Source organism: Pleurodeles waltl, chromosome 6 (genome assembly GCF_031143425.1).
Source record: "Pleurodeles waltl isolate 20211129_DDA chromosome 6, aPleWal1.hap1.20221129, whole genome shotgun sequence".
NCBI classification, from domain to species: domain Eukaryota; kingdom Metazoa; phylum Chordata; class Amphibia; order Caudata; family Salamandridae; genus Pleurodeles; species Pleurodeles waltl.
The window spans coordinates 1,377,096,383-1,377,115,314 of record NC_090445.1 but is presented as its reverse complement, the minus strand read 5'-3'; the positions used below and the strand labels follow the sequence as shown (position 1 = coordinate 1,377,115,314).

The 18,932-nt window shown below is 42.6% G+C and overlaps 1 protein-coding gene across 1 annotated transcript in view; it reads right to left on the bottom strand.

The window, feature by feature from the left end:
* IGSF21 (immunoglobin superfamily member 21) overlaps window positions 1-18,932 on the bottom strand; it is a 1,171,165-nt gene that overhangs the window by 1,136 nt on the left and 1,151,097 nt on the right. The window contains exon 9 of the mRNA XM_069240687.1: window positions 14,575-14,613. Coding sequence (XP_069096788.1) covers window positions 14,575-14,613 — 39 coding nt within the window. The remainder of the gene's footprint in view (window positions 1-14,574; window positions 14,614-18,932) is intronic.

Here is an 18,932-nt window from a genome sequence, read left to right as displayed (position 1 = left end):
GATTAAAAATAGTCCTTCATACATCATGCATTACACTACAGGCACCTTCCTAGAAGGTGGAATAATACACCAATCATCCCAACATAAGATGAGAGGTACATCACTGGGTGGAGTCAGGGTCCCTCTTGCGCAAATTTCAAACCATAATAGTTCTTCAGTCAGCTGCGCTGTCAAGCCAGACATTGTGGGAAACGGACATGAAAGGATGAGCCAAAGTGAAGGAGGAAAGGAAAGAGGGAGGGAAATGGAAAGTTGAAAGAATAAATGGACTAAGAACATTAGGGGAATGCAATGGAGAGGGTTTGGGTAGAAAAAGGGTAGAAAAAGGGAATACAATTGTGAGAAATAAGGCGGATAATAGTAGAAAGAGAGAGAGAGCAAGAAATGGAGAGATGAACAGCAACTTATAGGGCAGCAGGGGAAAGCGAAAATAAAAATTAACCTATGTAGCTAACGCATTTCAAAGAAAATGTAACTTATTCGGTCATACCCTGGGTCTTAGTATTAAATACTTAATTAATTAATGAAGGGTACACAGATGGTTAATTGATGGTTAATATGTTTTTGTTAGTCAATATCCTCTTGCATTGGGTTGGTCACTGCTTTTTATAACTGTTTCGGCTCAAAGTTGATAAAAAAGGGTTTGCTGTGCCAATATCTAAAGGATCCACGCAGACCTCTTTCTGGAGGTGGTTCCGAGAAGTGCTGGAGTAGACGGACATGCTGCTGCATTATTAAATCCAACACCTTACAGGCTTACTGAAAACAAAAAGCATTTCGGAGAATCATAAAGGCCATTTTCAGATTATGGAAGAGCATTCCACTTCCTAAAAGGAGGTTGCGGACAAGGGATATTTATGCTTAGAGAATTAATCCATTGCACTGAGAAGAACTACTTGCATCAAATATGAAGATTAACTGCAGAGGTCAATGGTCAAATTGACAGAGGAATACATGAGAATTTGGTGTGAGAGAGGAACAAAATGGACCTATTTAAAGAATATGAGAAACAGAATACAAAAAGAGTGGGTGCACTGCCAAAGCATTTCCAAGGAGGGTAAGAATAAGAGGGGAGAAGAGAGCATCAGGTAAAAACCCACAAAGAGGAGTAGATAATGATGTAATATTCACATTAGTATCACACTAATCACCATTTCCGTGACATTGCTACATATTCCCAATTTGAGCACCATTTTATGCAGATCTGTGAAAGCCATCAATCGACTGTGTCTGATTTATATTGGTTTTTGATCCTGTGAGATTTTTAGAGAATCAGATTAATGTTTAGTTTTGATGTGGTTAGTGTAAGTTAATGCAAAGTTAAATTACATTCAACTGTGGGGGATCTTTCTAGACTCTCAAGTGTTTCAAGATTTATGGGTGGGTGTGCAGAAGGATGTTATTTTTTCCAGATTGGCTGATTGGCTATCCATTGTTTGGACAGAATTATTCCCTATTTGTGCATCACTGTCGGGGTAGGTAACTAAGGGGGTATTGTGTTTTGATGGAGTGATCATTTTGTGTATATTGGTGTTGTGGGTGACATTACTGTTGGTTTGCCATTGCTTTGCCATCTATATGGCTTTGGTGCTGTGTTGTGCGTATGAGGATGATAGGTCTCTTTCTAGCACGTACTGTTTTAGGAATACCATTTAAAGGAGTTCTGGAACGATGGAGTGAGATTATATTGTTGTATAGAGACTAACGTTGGATAGCCATTGAAACCAGTTTTTGGATATCAGCAGTCTTTTAGGTATTTGTGTGGAAAAAAACTGTCCAGGGTGGATGCCTGGTGTATCTTGGTTTTTGATGGTGTTTACAACCGAAGAGTTAAATAAACAACATGAGTGGCGAGCTCTTCTGATTAAGCACATAGGTCATTTTCTGTGACAAAGCGTTAGCCCCCATCTCAAGGGCACTATTGTGTAGAACATAGGGGGTGGGCCAGGAGCTTCAAAATGTTGTAAATGTAATCAACAAATCTTGGATAATGCTTCTTCCCCATAGGGACATCATTTCTAGAAATGGCACTGACTGTCAAGAAATAGTCTCAGACTCAGGGATCTCCAGGGATCATGCGTATAGAAAGCATCCTCAGCCATTTAGGACATCATTCTCTAGGGGTTCTAATAACTTACAGCATCGGTACAAGCATACACAGGCTTGGGGGACCTGGATAGCTGAGAGACAGAAACTGGGAAGGTCCTTTACAGCTGAGGCTGCACAGCTCAGGCCTGAAGAGTCAACTATTGGTTTCCATTCTGGGTTGTGACAGGCTTGTAAAAGGTCAGCAGCAATGGAATACCGGGCTTGGTAGTAGGGGCTGTTGGGGTTTATCTGCTTTCGACCAATTTCACACTTGTTTGGCGCACCCATATTTTTGTTGCATTTTTCCTTCCACCATTCCCTCAGAAGTTAGCTACCTTTAAGGCAGACACTACCAGTCTTTACTTTTCCCTACATTTCCCTGCAGTCCAGTAATACCATTTAGTGTTCCGCCATTCTTTGGTACTTATTTACTGAAAGAACTATGACCCAAGCTCTGCTGGACCAATACTCCCAACCCTTTTGGTTCTATGGCTGTATCCTGGTAGGCAGGGGGCTAGTTACAATCTCAGTGAGCACCATATTGGGTCTGAGCTTTGGCACAGGGGTGCCTGTTAACATATTTTTCTAATATATTGTGTGCTTTTACTATAGAACCCTGAAGCTCTAGCTACTCTTTATGAATTCCAGAGATGTGCTGAGCCTTCTTGCCATCTGAACCTTCTTTCTTTCTTTCTTTCTCTCTCTCTCCCTCTCTCTCTCTCTCTTTCTTTCTTTCTCTCTCCCTGGTTCCTCTTTCTTACGGAGGTAGCATTATCTTCAGGTGTGTTACTTGTCATGCTGCAAGCACACTGCCTTAGGGAGACAGGCAGATTCTTTCTCCTCCCGAGATCCTGTCTCAAATTCTGACACCAAATAGTTAATTAATTAATTAGCTCAAGAATTCAAACAGTAGACACGATGTTGGTCATTTCAAGAATAATGATCGAAACTCCTTTGCATTTTAGAATGAGATTGCTAATTACACTGTGCCTTGTTTACTATCACACCATACCCACATTTTGAGAAAACACTCATCTGTGATACAGTGTCAAAGAGCAACAGAGGCACAAAGTGGATGTAGCACAAAGTGGATGTAACACATGGTCAACATCTCTGGCCTAGACAGTGAATAAAACAGCTGAAGCACGGGGTCAACACCTATGCAAAATGATGGAACATGTACCCCAACATAGAGTGAACTTCTGACATAGATAGCAGGCAACATGGCCCTTAATCAATGTCTGCAACCTGTAGTGATCCACACCGCTCTGGTGCATGGGTATAGTCGGACGTAAATACTAGGCCCTTCAGTTTCAGCATATAACCAACCCCTCTAACCAAAAGAGAACTGAACAAGTCCCCTACATGCCAGTCACACATTAATGCAAAAACAACAGATGGTGGATGGAATGCTGAACAAATCAAACATTCACCCCCAGTCACAGATCTGTGTTTTATCCATCAGATTTTTGCTTGCTATGCCATTACAGTTTAGACCCAACCATACGCAAATCAATCTTGACCTTGTTCCCCATCCTCCCTGGACCAGAAACAAGCATCCTCGGACCAGTTTCAGGGTATCACCCTTCATCAGCCAGGCTAGCTTGAATCTGGTGGCATAAAAAGCACGGGGCCCACGTCTGGGCATACCCCTCCCACCTGGGGTGACAAATGCAAAAACAACAGATGATGGACGGAATGCAGAACAAATCAAACATTCACCCCAATCACAGATTTGGGTTTAATCCATCAGTTTTTTTTGCTTGCCGTGCCATTCCAGTTTAGACCCAGACATTCCATTTTCTTATCTTATTATCTTATTCTTGATAACCTGATCATTGAAAGGGAAATTGGTGCAAGCCTTTCTGTATAGAAGACAAATTCGTTTTTTTACCATTTGGAGTTTATGGGCCTTTTTCCCCTCCCTCTGCCCACCTCAGTTAACTGCAAATTCTAGAAGCCTTGACATGGGTGAAGCAAGAGGAGTGAACTGATGCTCTACTGAAGTCTTCGCAAAGAAAGGAGTAGAGAAAATGGGACAAGAGTTGGAACGAGCACTAGAAGTACATGTGCTCACATCTTCCTGCTTCCCAAATGTTTCATAACGATGAAGGACATTTCACTTTGACTGCAGTGGATATTTTCAACCAGTGCATTTTCAGTCTGTGATAAACAGCTTTGCCTGATACATATCAGTGTAGATGTTATTTCATAGATCGCTTCCCGGGGGTGTATTTTGTCTGTGAAAGGAAGCAGAGCCAATATTGAGTCAAGAGGGTTATGGGACAGTTTAGGCCAATCCACCTTTGTCAGCTCATCCTGCACAAGAGTTCAGTTATAACCAAAGTAAAAAAAATCAATCTATGAAAAACTATCTTTCAAGTGACTTGCTAACATTCGAATGTCCTCTACCACAGTCTCGCCATTCTTTTTAATTGAAGCCGTCATCTAAACTGTAGCCGGAAATGCCCTTGAATTCTTACCAAAAGTGTAATCTCTTTTAGATAACCACTCTCTCCTAGTTACAGTTTTATTTCCAACCTCTTCAGATGCAGGTAGAGTCAAGTGATGTTTTTTTCTGTTTATCAGGAGATCACCGAAAGCTGGTAAACAGAGTCAGAATTGGAGTTCAAACAGCTCAGGATAAAAAAAAATCAAGTGTCAGAAAAAACATGCCATTGCAGATGCCCGCTCGTGATAGCTAGAGTAGATATCATTCTACAAAGTATCTGATTGTTCTGTATAATCCTACTGCTAATCTGAAATCCAAACGGATAGAGATTGTTTTCATAAAGTCGGCTGTTGCAGAATACGTTTAGACCATATGAAAGAAAGGGTTTACTCACTGCAAACTATTTGAAGAGCTAATCATTTTATTATAGTTTATTTTGTATTAAGAATGAGTTATTGCAAGTGGTGACAGAAGTGCAAAATGAATGTAAGATCTCAATAAATTTGAAAAAATACGTGTCAAAACAAAAAAATCCGGCTCGCATCACTGTCTGCCAAGGAAACACAGAGGCAATCAAACGATCAGTGTAGCTGTGCACCATCATGTGGGGCGAGACGGTATTTTAAAGTTTGCCAAAAGGGACACATCAAAGAGGGCCTACATCATGAACAGAGACAAACCCCCTTGTAGATATCGTAGATCAAATCCTTCTCCTCTCGATGCACTGACAATTCTATCTAAGGAAAAATGATGTGCACATTGGTATTGGCATTGACTATGTAGAATAACGCCAGTGAACACTTTAAACTAATGAGCAAAGGTTTCTGCTGACATTTTCAGATTGGTACATTGTAGGGACAAAAGTCATCAGATGAGGCGGACAGCTCTGTTGTCTTGTTTTTGACCTTCTGGCGTCCCAGTGTTCTTTCTTCTGAAGGACTAAACATCTTTGTCCACTGTGAATCATGCACCAGCACAGAACTACTTTCTTCACAATTAAGATTTCCCATTACCACCCAATCCTAATTAAGTCCTCATGTATAATGCAAACCTAACCAAAAGACATCAATGCACTGTACTGAGTCAAAGGCACCTCTACCGGAATTTGCAGGAGCAGCTGGTTTGTGAGAAACGAAGAGGACTGTTACTGTCTCATGATGCAGTGCTCTTTAAAGAGTTATGTGTTCAGCTATTTCATAATTTAAACAGGTTGGGGTGGCTCTGATGGATACACAGATGCCATTTAAGGTCCGGTGTGCTTGGAGAACCACCCATTTTTAGGGTCGAGCCGCGTTGCATGTGCTCGCGCATGCGTATTGCAGCGAGACGCTTTAGTGTTTAGAAAAGGGCTCGGAGCCCTGTCGACGTCACGTCAGTGTTTTTCATTGGTTCGTGGACTTGCCTACTAAAATCTGCTTGCTTTCATTAGTCGAAGGCATGCATACGTCATGCCTTTTCCGGTGGCTAGCCCTCCTCGAGCGCATCGACCAAGTACAGAAAACATGCGAGGCTCGCTGTTTTCTGTCCGGCTCGTGGACTACTTTTTCTCTAACTTAGTAGCGCGATTTTGCTTGGCAGAAGTCGAGCGCTTTACACAGTTAATTGCACTTTTTCGGGTTACGGTCATAAATGCAGTTTTGCCGATAAGTGAAAAGTCGGGTTAGGCGTTTACAACGCTATTAGCTCTAACATGAGCAAACGCGAGACCCGTGGCATTGCAAATGCTTGTCCTTTTTCTATTAAGCACTGCTTTGTCTCTAGGCTGATTGTATCCTGACTGCATATGTGCCAAGAGCCGCCAGAGATAGCGAACTTGTAAACTAGCTGGGCAGGGCACCAGTCTTAATGGCTTTCTGGATGAAGATGCTCATTTTGATGGCAAGGGGCAGCAAGCTGAGACACTTGAGTTCCTGCAGGGTGGAGTGATGTGGCCATAGTTCTTCAGGGCCTTCTTAAGGTGTGCTGTGGCATAATGGTCTGTGTACTTCAATTCTGAAGTTTCTTCTCTAGGAGGAATGGTTTAATATGGTTTTAGTAGAGAGCCCAGATCATCTTGATGATCTGATCTTTGAGGATGAAGTAGGTACCCAGTGTGAATCCAAATTACTTTTGCTGCGTGGAAATTTGGGTATGAATCCTTCCAAGTTCTTGTCTTTTATCTAATGTTGGATCCACTAGCAATTATGCCTCTACGTCTGTGAAGTTTATGCTTCAGAGCCCAGGGACCATTGACATAAAGCTATTCTGTATAGATGTGTTTACTTAGTCATCAACAGACTGAGAGAACAAATTAATTGATTTACATGTGCTTGGAATATTAGACCACTGATTTCAATATAAAAGAAAATAATAGTTGTGAAAAGAGTAAATATCCTTTTCTCTTCTGCTGGACCCAAGAAAGATTTTTTTTTATTTCAACCGAAATCATAGACATATTAGGCCATTTGAGCAGAAGATTATCCACTGTTTTAAATGATAATTTAATGGAAAAAAGCAGCAGATAGTTTTCATTTTTAGTGAACTATCACACCTGCATTCCTCCACATATTAATTCTGATACCACCAGGCAAAGGTTTTTCCATGTCTAACATTGCAACAAGATGCAGGTGATCTGGATTGGGTCTCCTTTGTCCTGGGAAAGCCTGTATCTACTGAGATTGCCGGCCACAACGGTAGTCAACACCACACTCTCTGGGGCATATTTATACTCTATCTGCACCAAATTAGCGTCATTTTTTTAATTTTAATTCAGTGCAAAACTAACTCCATATTTATACTTTGGTGCTAGACCCATCTAGCACCAAATTTATGGGGTTAAAGTAATTTTTTGAAAGTGGAAACCTACCTTGCCTTAATGAGATGCAAGGTAGGCGTTCCCGTTAAAAAAATTACTCTCTGGCCTTAACGCCATATTTGTACTCCCGTGCAAAAATGGTGCACAGGAGGGAGGAAGGGTCAAAAAATGGGGCAAAGCTTGCTTTACCCCATTTTTTAACGCCTGGGTCAGGGCAGGGGTAGGGGACCCATGGGCCTATTTCCATGGTGGAACACCATGGAATAAGCCCACAGAGGCCCTCCCCAGGCCCCAAGGACACCCCCACCCACACCAGAGGGACAGCGGAGGATGGGGGACCCCATCCCAGGTAAGTGTAGGTAAGTATTTTATTTTATTTTATTTTTTAAAGTGCAATTGGGGGCCCTGAAATGCCCCCCCCCCCCGGTGCTGGCCATTGGTGTGGTGGGCATGACTCCCGTCTTTTCTAAGACAGGAGTCATGTGGTATGGATGGTTTTGCATCAGAAAATGACTCTATGCAGGTTAGAGTCATTTTTTTTACTCTAATCTGCCTAACGTCATTTTTTGGTGCAAAATCCCCTTCTTCCATACTGCCAGCCCAACCCGACTAAAGTCATTTTTTTTTTTTTTTTTTGCCACTAGCCTACCCTTTGCACCATTCCATAAATATGGTGCCCAGCTGGTGCACAGAAATGGTGCAAGCCAGTGCTAAACTTTTTGGTGCAAAACTGAGTTGGTGCAGTTTTGCACCAAAAATAATAAATCAGGGCCTATATATCATTACAGCAATATGCACATTTTTGTGTTGCCCCATGACAAACTCAAGAACTGGCAACAGTGGTCATCAACTTCACCAGCATGACATGTTTCCACTATTGAGGAACATGGCTGTGTGATCTGAAATTTCTTGGAGGTTAAACACTATTTGCACCATTGTCAAACGTGTAGGCCTTTAACGTTGTGTTAAAGTGTGTTGTTAAATATTACAATGAAAAAACAATAAAATAAGTAACCAGCTAAAATTGTAACCATTTAGGAATTCGAGTTGTCAGTGATGGTATGTTAGCACAATTTGTTGGAGCTTGGGCCTCATAAGGCTGGTTTCTGCTCCTCTGGTTAGAGGACTGTGGACACGAGTTTTTATGACTTAGAGGTTTTTATCATCACTTTAACATGCTTATTGGGGTGTCTTTTTATTTTTTTTCTGTGACATTTAATATGAGAAAAAAACTGCTGCTCTGTTTTGTGTTGAAACAACGCTCACGGTTTTGGCTGATCATTCACCAGACCTTTTATTTTGATATTTCTGCGTTTTTTTTATTTTTTCCTACTTTTGAAACAAGATGACAACTGTGTCCAAAGATTTAAAATAATCACACAATAAAATGTTTACATACTTACAGTGATAGTATATTATGCAGAATTTGTTGAAGCTTGGTTTTCATAAGGCAAACTGATGTTAGGTTTGTGGCTATCTCAAAGAAGAGACTATGGCCCTCATCACAAGTTGTAACTGCTGCGCGGCTGCACTTCCGCGGTGGCCATCACAACATCCCTGCTGGGCCGGTGGGTGGAAACCAAGGGGCATATTTATACTCTGTTTGCGCCGAATGTGCGTCAAAATTTTTGACGCACAATCGGCGCAATCCCTGCCCCATATTTATACTTTGACGTCCGACCCCGCAGGCGTCAAAGTTCCACCATGTGCGTCATTTTTTGGAAGAGGGAACCAGCCTTGCGTTAATTATATGCCTGATGGGCGCCGTTTTTTAACACCTGGGTCAGGGCAGGCGTTAAGGGACCTGTGGGCTCAGAAGGAGCCCAGAGGTGCCCTCCAATGCCCCCAGGGACACCCCTTGCCACCCTTGCCCACCCCAGGAGGACCCCCAAGGATGGAGGGACCCATTCCAGAGAAGTTGAGGTAAGTTGGGGTAAGTATTTTTTTTCGTTTTTTTTGTGGCATAGGGGGGCCTGATTTGGGCCCACCTACATGCCACTATGCCCAATGACCATGCCCAGGGGACATAAGTCCCCTGGGCATGGCCATTGGGCAAGGGGGCATGACTCCAGTCTTTGCTAAGACAGGAGTCATGTCAATGGAGGTTGGGTGTAAAAATAAATGGCGCAAATCAGGTTGAGACCTGAATTTTGCCTCAGACCTGACGTGCCCCATTTTTTGACGCCCAACCTCCATTTTCCCCCACGCCGGCGCTGCCTGGTGTGAGTCATTTTTTTTTACGCACACCAGTCTGCAGCGCCGGCTAACGGCATTCAATAAATAAGGCACCCGCATGGCGCTTTGGAATGGCGTTAGCCGGCGGTAAAATTTTTGACGCACAACTGCGTTGGCGCAGTTGTGCGTCAAAAAGTATAAATATGGGCCCAAGTTTCCGCCCGCCGGCCCAGCGGGGATGTCGGCCACAACACGGGAGCCGGTACCAAATGGAGCTGGTGGTGTTGCGGTGGTGCGACGGGTGCAGTTGCAACCGTCGCACTTTTCACTGTCTGCTATGCAGACAGTGAAAAGCTCCATGGGAATGTGGCAGGGGGCCCCTGCACTGCCCATGCGAAGGCATGGGCAGTGCAGGGTCCCCCAAGGGCCCCGTGACGCCCCTTTCTGCCAGCCTTTTCATGGCGGTTTCTACCGCCTTGAAAAGGCTGGCGGGAGAGGGACCCGTAATTCCCTTTGGCAGCGCTGCAAGCACTGGTCCCGGCGGTGCGACCGAGGCGCTTCCGCCACAGTCGTAATACGCAAGTTTGCACCGCCAGCCTGTTGGCGGTGCAAACTCCAAAACAGCCCTGGCGGTCTTTGACTGCCAGGGTTGTAATGAGGGCCTATATGGGATGAGAGGTCGTTAAATGTGCCTTGGAAACATGTAAATGTGAGTTATGTGGTTTGTAGGGTGCAAGTCTTCTCCATGATGGTCCTTTGCATGGGGTTGTTTCTTGTGATCTTTCACCTAGCCTTGGTGAGGGTCAGCAGTGTCACTGGTTATCATTGTCACCTGTTTTGCAGATATGGGTTGGGTCTTATGATCCTCCACCTGCCTCGTGCAAGCTATTGCAGCATTGTAGTATGAGTCTGTGCACATATTTGCATCGGCGTCCTTGTAGTGCGTTGCATTTTATCCATTGCTCCCAGTGCTTAATTTGTGCCAGTGTTGATCGGCGCTCAGCACTCACACTTGTTTTTGAAAACCACCACATTTTTATGATATTGCAACACATGGTGGCATGCCCATCTATTTTTAAACAGAGAACATTAGCAGTGCATTTAAAAATCTACACATCTGGCAGAGTTTGATAGATAGCAGATAGCATCGGAAAGGGCTTTTACCAGCGCTGGTGGGACACTGGATGGTGCAAGCTATGGTGCCTTCTGATGTACATACTGGGCGCTGATGCCTATTTTTTTAACAAATTAACAACTGATTGCTCCATTCCTAAGGTATGTTCTGATAGAGGGAATGTAACTCTGACGACCTTTTTTGTCTCCTCGTGTGTTGGGATGATGTGTCTGCAATTTGCGCTTCTTCTCCAATGCTTTATCCTTTGTTCCATAGGTCTAGTGCTTCAAGCAAAATGTGGCTATAACATATAGTTTGTCTACCGCTATGTCCGTAGGTCCAAGTAGCTCTAAATGAATTTTTATACGAGCATAATCTCGCATATTTCAAAATAGTTTTGCATATTTCGAAGACTTTTTGTTTTTTCTTTTGGTTATGCTTTTCTTTGTAATTTTCACCAGCTGGAGGCATGTTTGAGCACAAACTCTCATTTAAATTATGAATTTGGTATGTAGTGTGAGCTATTTTCTCTATGAACCTGTTTCCTACTGGTTCCTTGCGTGATGTGTGCAATTTTTTTTATACGAAAGGCAAGCTCTCACACACAGGCTTCACGCAGATAACAGGCGAAATAGATTTTGAGTAATATGCATGCGCCTTGCTGCGCTGCCTGGGCCACTGTGAAAGGGCTGCCCTTTCCTCCAGCGCTAGCACAAAATTGCTGCCATGCACCAACGCAGGCACCCTTGCACCATGGGTGAGCTGTTGGGATGATTGTTTTTCTGCAGGAAGGATGTCTTCCTTCACAAAAACAATTACAAGAGGTGTTTTCCCTTTTTTATGTGTGCTGCAGAACCCAGCACACATAGAAGGAGGACACAACAGGGAGAAATACAAATATTTCTCCCCGTTGTGTCACTCTGACGCCACACCTGAGGTGTCGTAGGAATCTGACACCTTCCCAGACTAGTAAATCTGGGAATGCGTCAGATTCCCTCGGGGTCTATAGGTGTTGTGTGGGAACACCCCAAACAACACCCATAGAATGGCACTTTCACGCTATGTAATACATGAAAGGGGTCGATATTTTCAAGGCCATGGAAAGTAATGCAAGGTGGCTTTCCGTGGCCTTGTAAATATGGGCTGGCACATGGCGCCACCAGAGAGTAAAAAAATGGCACTCTGGTGGTGCAGTGTGCATAGAGGGCCTCGTAAATGAGACCCTGGGTCTGAAGGAGTGAATCAATATTCATGTAGTGGGTTAGTACTAAGATGGTATGGGTATATGACATTCTAGAAACATGAACTATGATTTGCTGTAATAATGGTCACACTAGGCTGGCTTTGGAGTGATGATTTCATGTGCTGAAAATGGCTATAAAACAAACAGAATTTGAGGATGAGCCATGACTGTTTCCTAAGCCTCTTGAGAAGCTGCACAACTTATTTTATTGATTTGCTGCACGTCTGAGACCAGGTCTATTTAACTGATGTTTTCTTATTATTTCTGTATTTGAAAGACTTTATGGCAATTGAGTTCTCTGTACTCTTATGGATTCAATGAAATTGATGCTGCATTTGCACTTTCTGTTTTCTTGTTATGCACTTTAAGTTTTAATACACCTACACGGTTTTCCTAAAATACTTATTTCATCATGTCAGTCCTACTTGTTGATTTTATTTTGAAATGCTGTTTTAATTTGGTCTTTGGGAACACTAAAATCCTTGGAGTTAACACCACCCCTGACCCCTGTACAACAGGTTTGCTACAATCATACTGAGTATCTAAAAAATAGAACGCCTACAGACTCAATTGGAGTTTCTACTGTGGTGGTTTGAGTAACTGGTTGATGCCCAATCTTTTGGGCAAATGATGAAGTAGTTGTACGCTCTCATGATAGTGGCTTTATATAGAAGAGGCAGGAGTCAATGTGTCTCTTATGACAACATTCTGTCTAAAAGGGGTACGCTGGAATGATATTTACCCTAAGTGATGTAGTCTTCTGTTGGTGAGAGCTGCATTACAGGGATCCTAAAGTTTATGGCTAGAGTCACTATCATTGTCGATGTGATGTCTGCTGGCCTGGAACTGAACGATTGTTACCTCTAAGATGTAGAGTAATCTCTAGGTGGAAGCTTGTGATTTTTCTTCTGAGTGGTGCAGTGTCCTACCAGTGAGAGGCAGGGATTGTCTTTGTGGAGTGTTGAGGTGTTTTGCAAGCGTGACCTGAAATAATGGACCTTGGTCTACTGCAAGTGAAGTTTAGAGAATAATAGATGTGAGGGCTATGGTGGTTATTTTTGGTGAGGAATTAGGTGATTTTCTTCTCCGGGTTGAGTTGCATATGTGAGGGTTATGGTATTTGTCTCCTCCAGGTGAAATAGTGTTGTAAGAGAAAAGCTCAAGGGATTCTCTCCTGTTGATGATGTTGAGTGTTACAGTAAATGTTGTACTAAATTCCTTTCTCAAGTGCTGAGGTGCCCGACAGGTGAGAGCTGGTGTGATTCCTCCAGAAGGTAATAGACTGTCTTACTTGTTTGGGATATAGTGATTGCTGTGGTCGGGGTGTGGTGCCCTATAGGTGACGATATAAAAATTGTCTCCTCTTTTGGTATAGATTGCCTTTGTTGAGTGATTTATTATGCAGATGAGTGTTTTTCTCCATTTAGGGATGTAGTATTACCAATGAGGGTTAAAGAGTTCTAAAGGTTGCGGGTGATAGAGTTTGTCTACTCTCATGATGCAGAGTGCTAAAGGTATGGTCCAGCATAAGTGTCTTCATCAACTGATGTTGTGTTTTACAAGAGAACGTTGGAATGGATATGTCTGTCCACTATTGTCTGCTCTTCTTTATCAGGGCAGGTCTGGCTGATCTGTCACTCTGGCTTTTCCCCTGTAGGTTGTAGGCGAGGGGCTGCTATCAGAGCTGAATGTGCTGCCATGACCAAACTATGCCCAATGTCTATTCTAGTTGTGACCTCCTGTAGTTTTGTGCTGGTTTGACCATTTTTACAATGGTTGATGGTGATTTTCAGTCCAGCCCATTACATTAATAGTGCTATAGCATTTTTTATTTTGCTCAACATTTTAATATATAAAATTAATTTACATTAATATTTAACAAGAAAATATGTTTACTACTTTGTTTTTAGCTAAACAGATTGTTTTACTTTTCGCTATAGTTCACCACTGGGAGACTCCACAGTTGGGGTGGAGATCTCTTTTTTGTAAAATAAAGGGAAAAGTAATGAAAATTACTAAACTCAAAGTAGTAATCTTTTTTATGTAAAATTTTAATGTATATCAATGTTATGTCTTCATTTTAAATCTAGAACGAAATTCTAAAAACAATAGGTTATAAATGTTAAATTTCATTTGTTTTATGATCTTTTAACATTATACTATAATTATTGATATGTTTAACTATTTTAAATAGTTTTAGTTATTTTTACAGTATTTCATATGGGATTTTATTTTAAGTCCCTACCTCCACTGTTTTCTATGGGAGGATGTTGCAGTACCAGTGTTTGGCCTCATGTGGTGTGGGACTTACTACTGTTTCTTTTTTGGCAGTCGTAACTTACACTTGTTAGTTTGGCTACACCCACTTTTTAACTGGGTGGAGAAATGTAAGTCTAACCTTCTGAGTAAAAGTGCACTTTGATTTTATGAATAGCTAGAACTAATAAAGTTACTCAAAAAGTAAGAATAAATTACACATGTAAATTACTCTCGTGTAGGTTACTTTTGTGAATAGCCCCCTTAGTGTTTATCGAAAGTAGGTTCCTGCATAACCAGGATGCTCCTTAGCACTCAAGCATGGTACGGTTTTGTAGCTCTACCAGCCGCAAACCTCTACACTGGGAGTGTATTGATGGAAACGCACTGTTTCTTCCTGAAGTGGCCTGTCAATCTCTTCTTATCAGCAAACAAGCTCACGCTGCACTCACCATTTGAGTCTTCTGTTCCTCGTGGGATATTGGGGTTTTCTGTAAAAAGAAAAACAAAGAAATCTGTGATTGCGAACTGTGTCGTATGCGCTGGTGCACATCGTGGGTCCTGAGGGCATCAGGGATCTGGACTACAAAAGGGCACGATTTGAGCATCATTACACATTTACACACTGTGCAGATCTCTGCAATCCCATCTCACCAATGAGCAGATATCAGGAGGAAAAGAAAGGTTGTAAACCTGCAGTTATCATGCAATGCTTAGTCATTACTCACTAGCAAGAGTGGTTTGCCACCTTGAGGCTGGTCCTGAAACTGTGCAGGAGGCACTCAGAGTAACTGTTATCCTAATACTAAAGACAGGCCATTGGTACCCTCTGCATTCTGCACCCCGTTTGAGAAGAATATAGAAAATCAGTCAGCATGACCATTTTTGAATGTCAGTGGGTGGGTTGGCATTTATACAATGGAATGGGATCGGCCAAGTTAACCATATGAACATTTTGCCATTTTCTCTATGGGCTGCAAGCTAGGAGTGGCTTTTTGGCTGGCTGTGAGGCCATGATAGCACAGCCTTGAAAACGCTTAGCCTCTACATTTGACAACAATATTATAAAATACATTGTCTATATTGTTTTTTTCTTAAAAACATCTTAAGGAAAAGCACCTCTCTCGCACGCACTGCAGAGAGACAGGTTTCCTTGCTACACTCCCTCACACCAGAGAGGGAGACGGAGATGCAGTTCTCCCCAGACCCTGCGCCTTGAAGAAGCTCCTAGGCACGCTATGGGTGACGCTGTTGACATGTTTCACAGAATGGGTCACTGTAATTACAGCCTGTATTATGAAATAGCCCGTGCCCATACTGACAATCCATATGTGTGCCAAATGTCCCAAACCCAAGCATCTCTTGCCCTGGTACCAATGCCAACAGGGCAGTGGTAATGGGACGGTAATGTCCAAGTCCTATAGTTCTACACAGTCTGTGTTGCATCCAAATTGGAAGACTAATGCCATGGGGAATGAGAAACACAGCCTTTGCCTGAGCCCGGACCTCCTGCCCTGCGTCAAGTGTTCCCGACTGTCACTTTACTTATAGAGCAGATATGAACTTTTAAATTAAAAAGTGTATTTTGGGTTGTTTTACTTTAGCACATTATATTATATTGCTGCACAGAATGGCCTTTATTAGAATTAGTGAACCACACTTCTTATACCCTGACAATTTTATTTATTTATTAATATCTTAAGAAGCAAGTCCTTTGTCTCAGCTCCCCTATAAAAGCCTTTGTCGGGAGTGATGAAGCAGAAAATGAAGGTTTTGATTTATTAACGCATAAACGTAGTGCTGACATAATCATGTGTGACATTAACCGAATTAATGAAGATTGTACGGGGACAAAATGTGCCCTCAGAGTAGTTTGCCAACATTTATATGCGTGCTTTATATAACGTGGTGTATTAGAATTGCACTAATCCGACATAATCATAAACATGTGCTACGATTTGCTTATTTGAAATGCCTTAGCTTAGCATTACTTTAGCGGAGGCTTTGGCCTAGTTGCCTGGTCTCACGGTTTAGATGTTCGTATTTTTCCACTGTGCTATTAAACGTGTATTTTTGCTTGGAGCTGTATTTTTCCACAGAGACTGTTCACATGCTTATCTTAAAGTTGGTGCCAGCATGGCATATTTTCTCTTAAACTCAAGGTCGACTTGCAGGTGCGGACAATGGAGGCTCTGAGAGTAAGCTAATCGAGAGACAATGTTGCAAATTACGTACCCATCTCCAAGGATAATGTATGCTTAAGTAAAAGCTTGAGAACTGTCGTTTTTGATTGGTCAATTTGAAGCTAACCTATGAACCCACCAATGGAGACCCTACTGGACTTGAACTGTTGTCTATAAAACCCAGGTGCACGAGAGGGAAGCTCTCTCTATCTTCGGACATCCCGCCATTTTGACTTCGTAGCTACTATGGCCCATTTTGCTGCGACGCCATTTTGAGAAACTTTGATGCTTTCTCTAGTCGAGAGAAAGAGACTTTAATGATTCTTGCCCTAGAGACTTTAACTTTGATTTGCCCTTTGTATGAAGTAGTAATCTCATCTTGCCGCCGTGAGGCAATTGTCCCGTTCACCCCTGCCCCTTTGTCCCGGCCCTATGCTGATCGAAAAACGATACCTGTGAGACGAAGAATTCATTGATTGCTGATCGGAATTGGTAATTATGAAAGGAAATTGTAAAATTGCATTGTGTTTCTTTTAGGTAACCAACTGCTGATTTTGATAAGGACCCTAGCTAGGAGTTTTTCTAAATTGATGTTGCCAAATTATTTTGCATGAAGTCCCACATGCTGATGCTAATTTGAGGTTAGGTGAGGATTCCATATGCCGCACAATGCAATTTGAGGTCTTGTTATGCTGACTAAATGTACGCAATTAGCCCATTACAGATTATCGTATTAGTGCTTTGCATTGCCACTATCGAATGCCTCGTGATTCAAATGCTACATAGATTACACTTGTTTCGACGATATGGACAGCTATTAATGTTCATTTATGTTTATCATTTGGTGTTGAGACACATCTATATCGTGCTAGCTTTGTTAATATAGGGAAATAAATTCACTAATTTTGCAATAAACTGGTGTGGTTATTCCTGGCTAAAAAGGTCAGGGTTCGCCGAAATGTATTCTGGATTAATTGTTAAGTGTTATGTTGCTCAAGGTGTTGCTTATGTTCGTTATTGATTATCGATTTGATGAAGTTGATTGATTAAGAGTACAGAGAGTTCCCACATAGTCAAAAGATTCATCGACCTAGAGAGCATCCGAACGCAGGTAAATTGTTACCACGTTCCGCTCTATCAGTAGATGGTAGCAGAGGACGGTTTCGTCTTTTGGGACCCTGTATCAGTAGAGTACATGGTGTTGAATTAACGGTTACGCATTTTGAGGCCTCATTCGGAAAGTTGAATTAGATTTTTCTTGGGTAAAACTGATTGACAAGATGATGATGGGCTAGGTCCACCGCGACTTTCCCGGGATCTCGAAGCTTGCGAATGGAGAGAAAGGAGATGTGGAAACAGCGTTGGCAGTATTAGTGATGGTATGAGTGAAGTTAGGGTTTTGCGCTTGCACAGCTTATTGCCGCAGGGTGTGTGAAAAGGTTGCGAGGATTTTTTTAAGGATAGCGGAGGTGTGACTCCGAGTGTAGAAGTAGAGAAGTCGTCGAACTTCATAGAGATAGCGGAGGTGCGGCTCCGAGTACGAGAGTAGGGAAGTCGTCGAACTTCATGTGCGTCTGGCGCTTTGTGCATAAAAAGGTCCACGTGGTTGTTGTTGTTGAGACGGGCCCTGCGAGGTCAAGAGACTCCGGAGTATGTTGATCCATGTTGTGGTCTGGGCGGTTTAAGTAGGTTGATCGGGCGTGGTCAACGAGTGGGTAAGTGTGTTAGGGAGTGATAGAAACTTCGACTTCGGGCTTTGACAAGATTCTAAGTGCACTAGAACAGATCATTGACAAGTTGAGAGTAGGTCTGCGAGTCAGATTTGCTTGCGCATGTGGGGACTGAGAAAGACCGAATAGCGGCCGAGGCTGGTGAAAGAGATCGAATAGTGGCCGAGGTTAGTGAAAGGTCCCTAAGGTCCTGAAGCGATTACATTACCCTTCCTGTAGTAAACCGACAGATCTGTTTTAGTTTTTGGTAGCTCACGATACATGCAAAAAGTTGTTACGGGAGGAACTGAGTGAAGGAGGACTAGCCGCGAGGCTTTGTCAGCCGCAGTGTGTGTGAGTGTGACGTCACTAAGAGCCGCGCTGGGATAGGTTGGTTGGAGAGAAGGGTCGCGCACGGATTGGACGCAGTCAGTGGGACTCGATTGGAAGGGGAAAGGCAGGTGAAGAGTATTCCGGGAATTAAAGTCACCTATTGATTACGAATTTTGTGAAATAAAAGTGACCTATTGATTATAAACTTTGTGAGTTAAAAGACGAGAAAATGAAATTCCTTAAAGCATTCAGGAGCGCGATGAAGGGAGAGTCATACATCAAAGCGAGCGTAGGGGAAGAGACGCCGCCCGAGGGCACACCAGCTTACATTGTAATGGAGGAAAAAGGGGTAGCTCCGTGCCTTTGGCTAAAGCAATGGCACAAGTGGACAGAGAAACATGGGAGCGTAGCATTCCCGATACATGGGACATTCAATATAAGGGTCCTAGAGAATTTGAGATTTACGATGTATGACATGAAGGTGCCTCCAAGGCCAGCACAGTTTGAGGCTCTAGCAATCTGGGAACTCATGGCTAGACAACAACAGAAAAACAAGTTTGAAACAAGGATGAGGAAGGTAGAAAA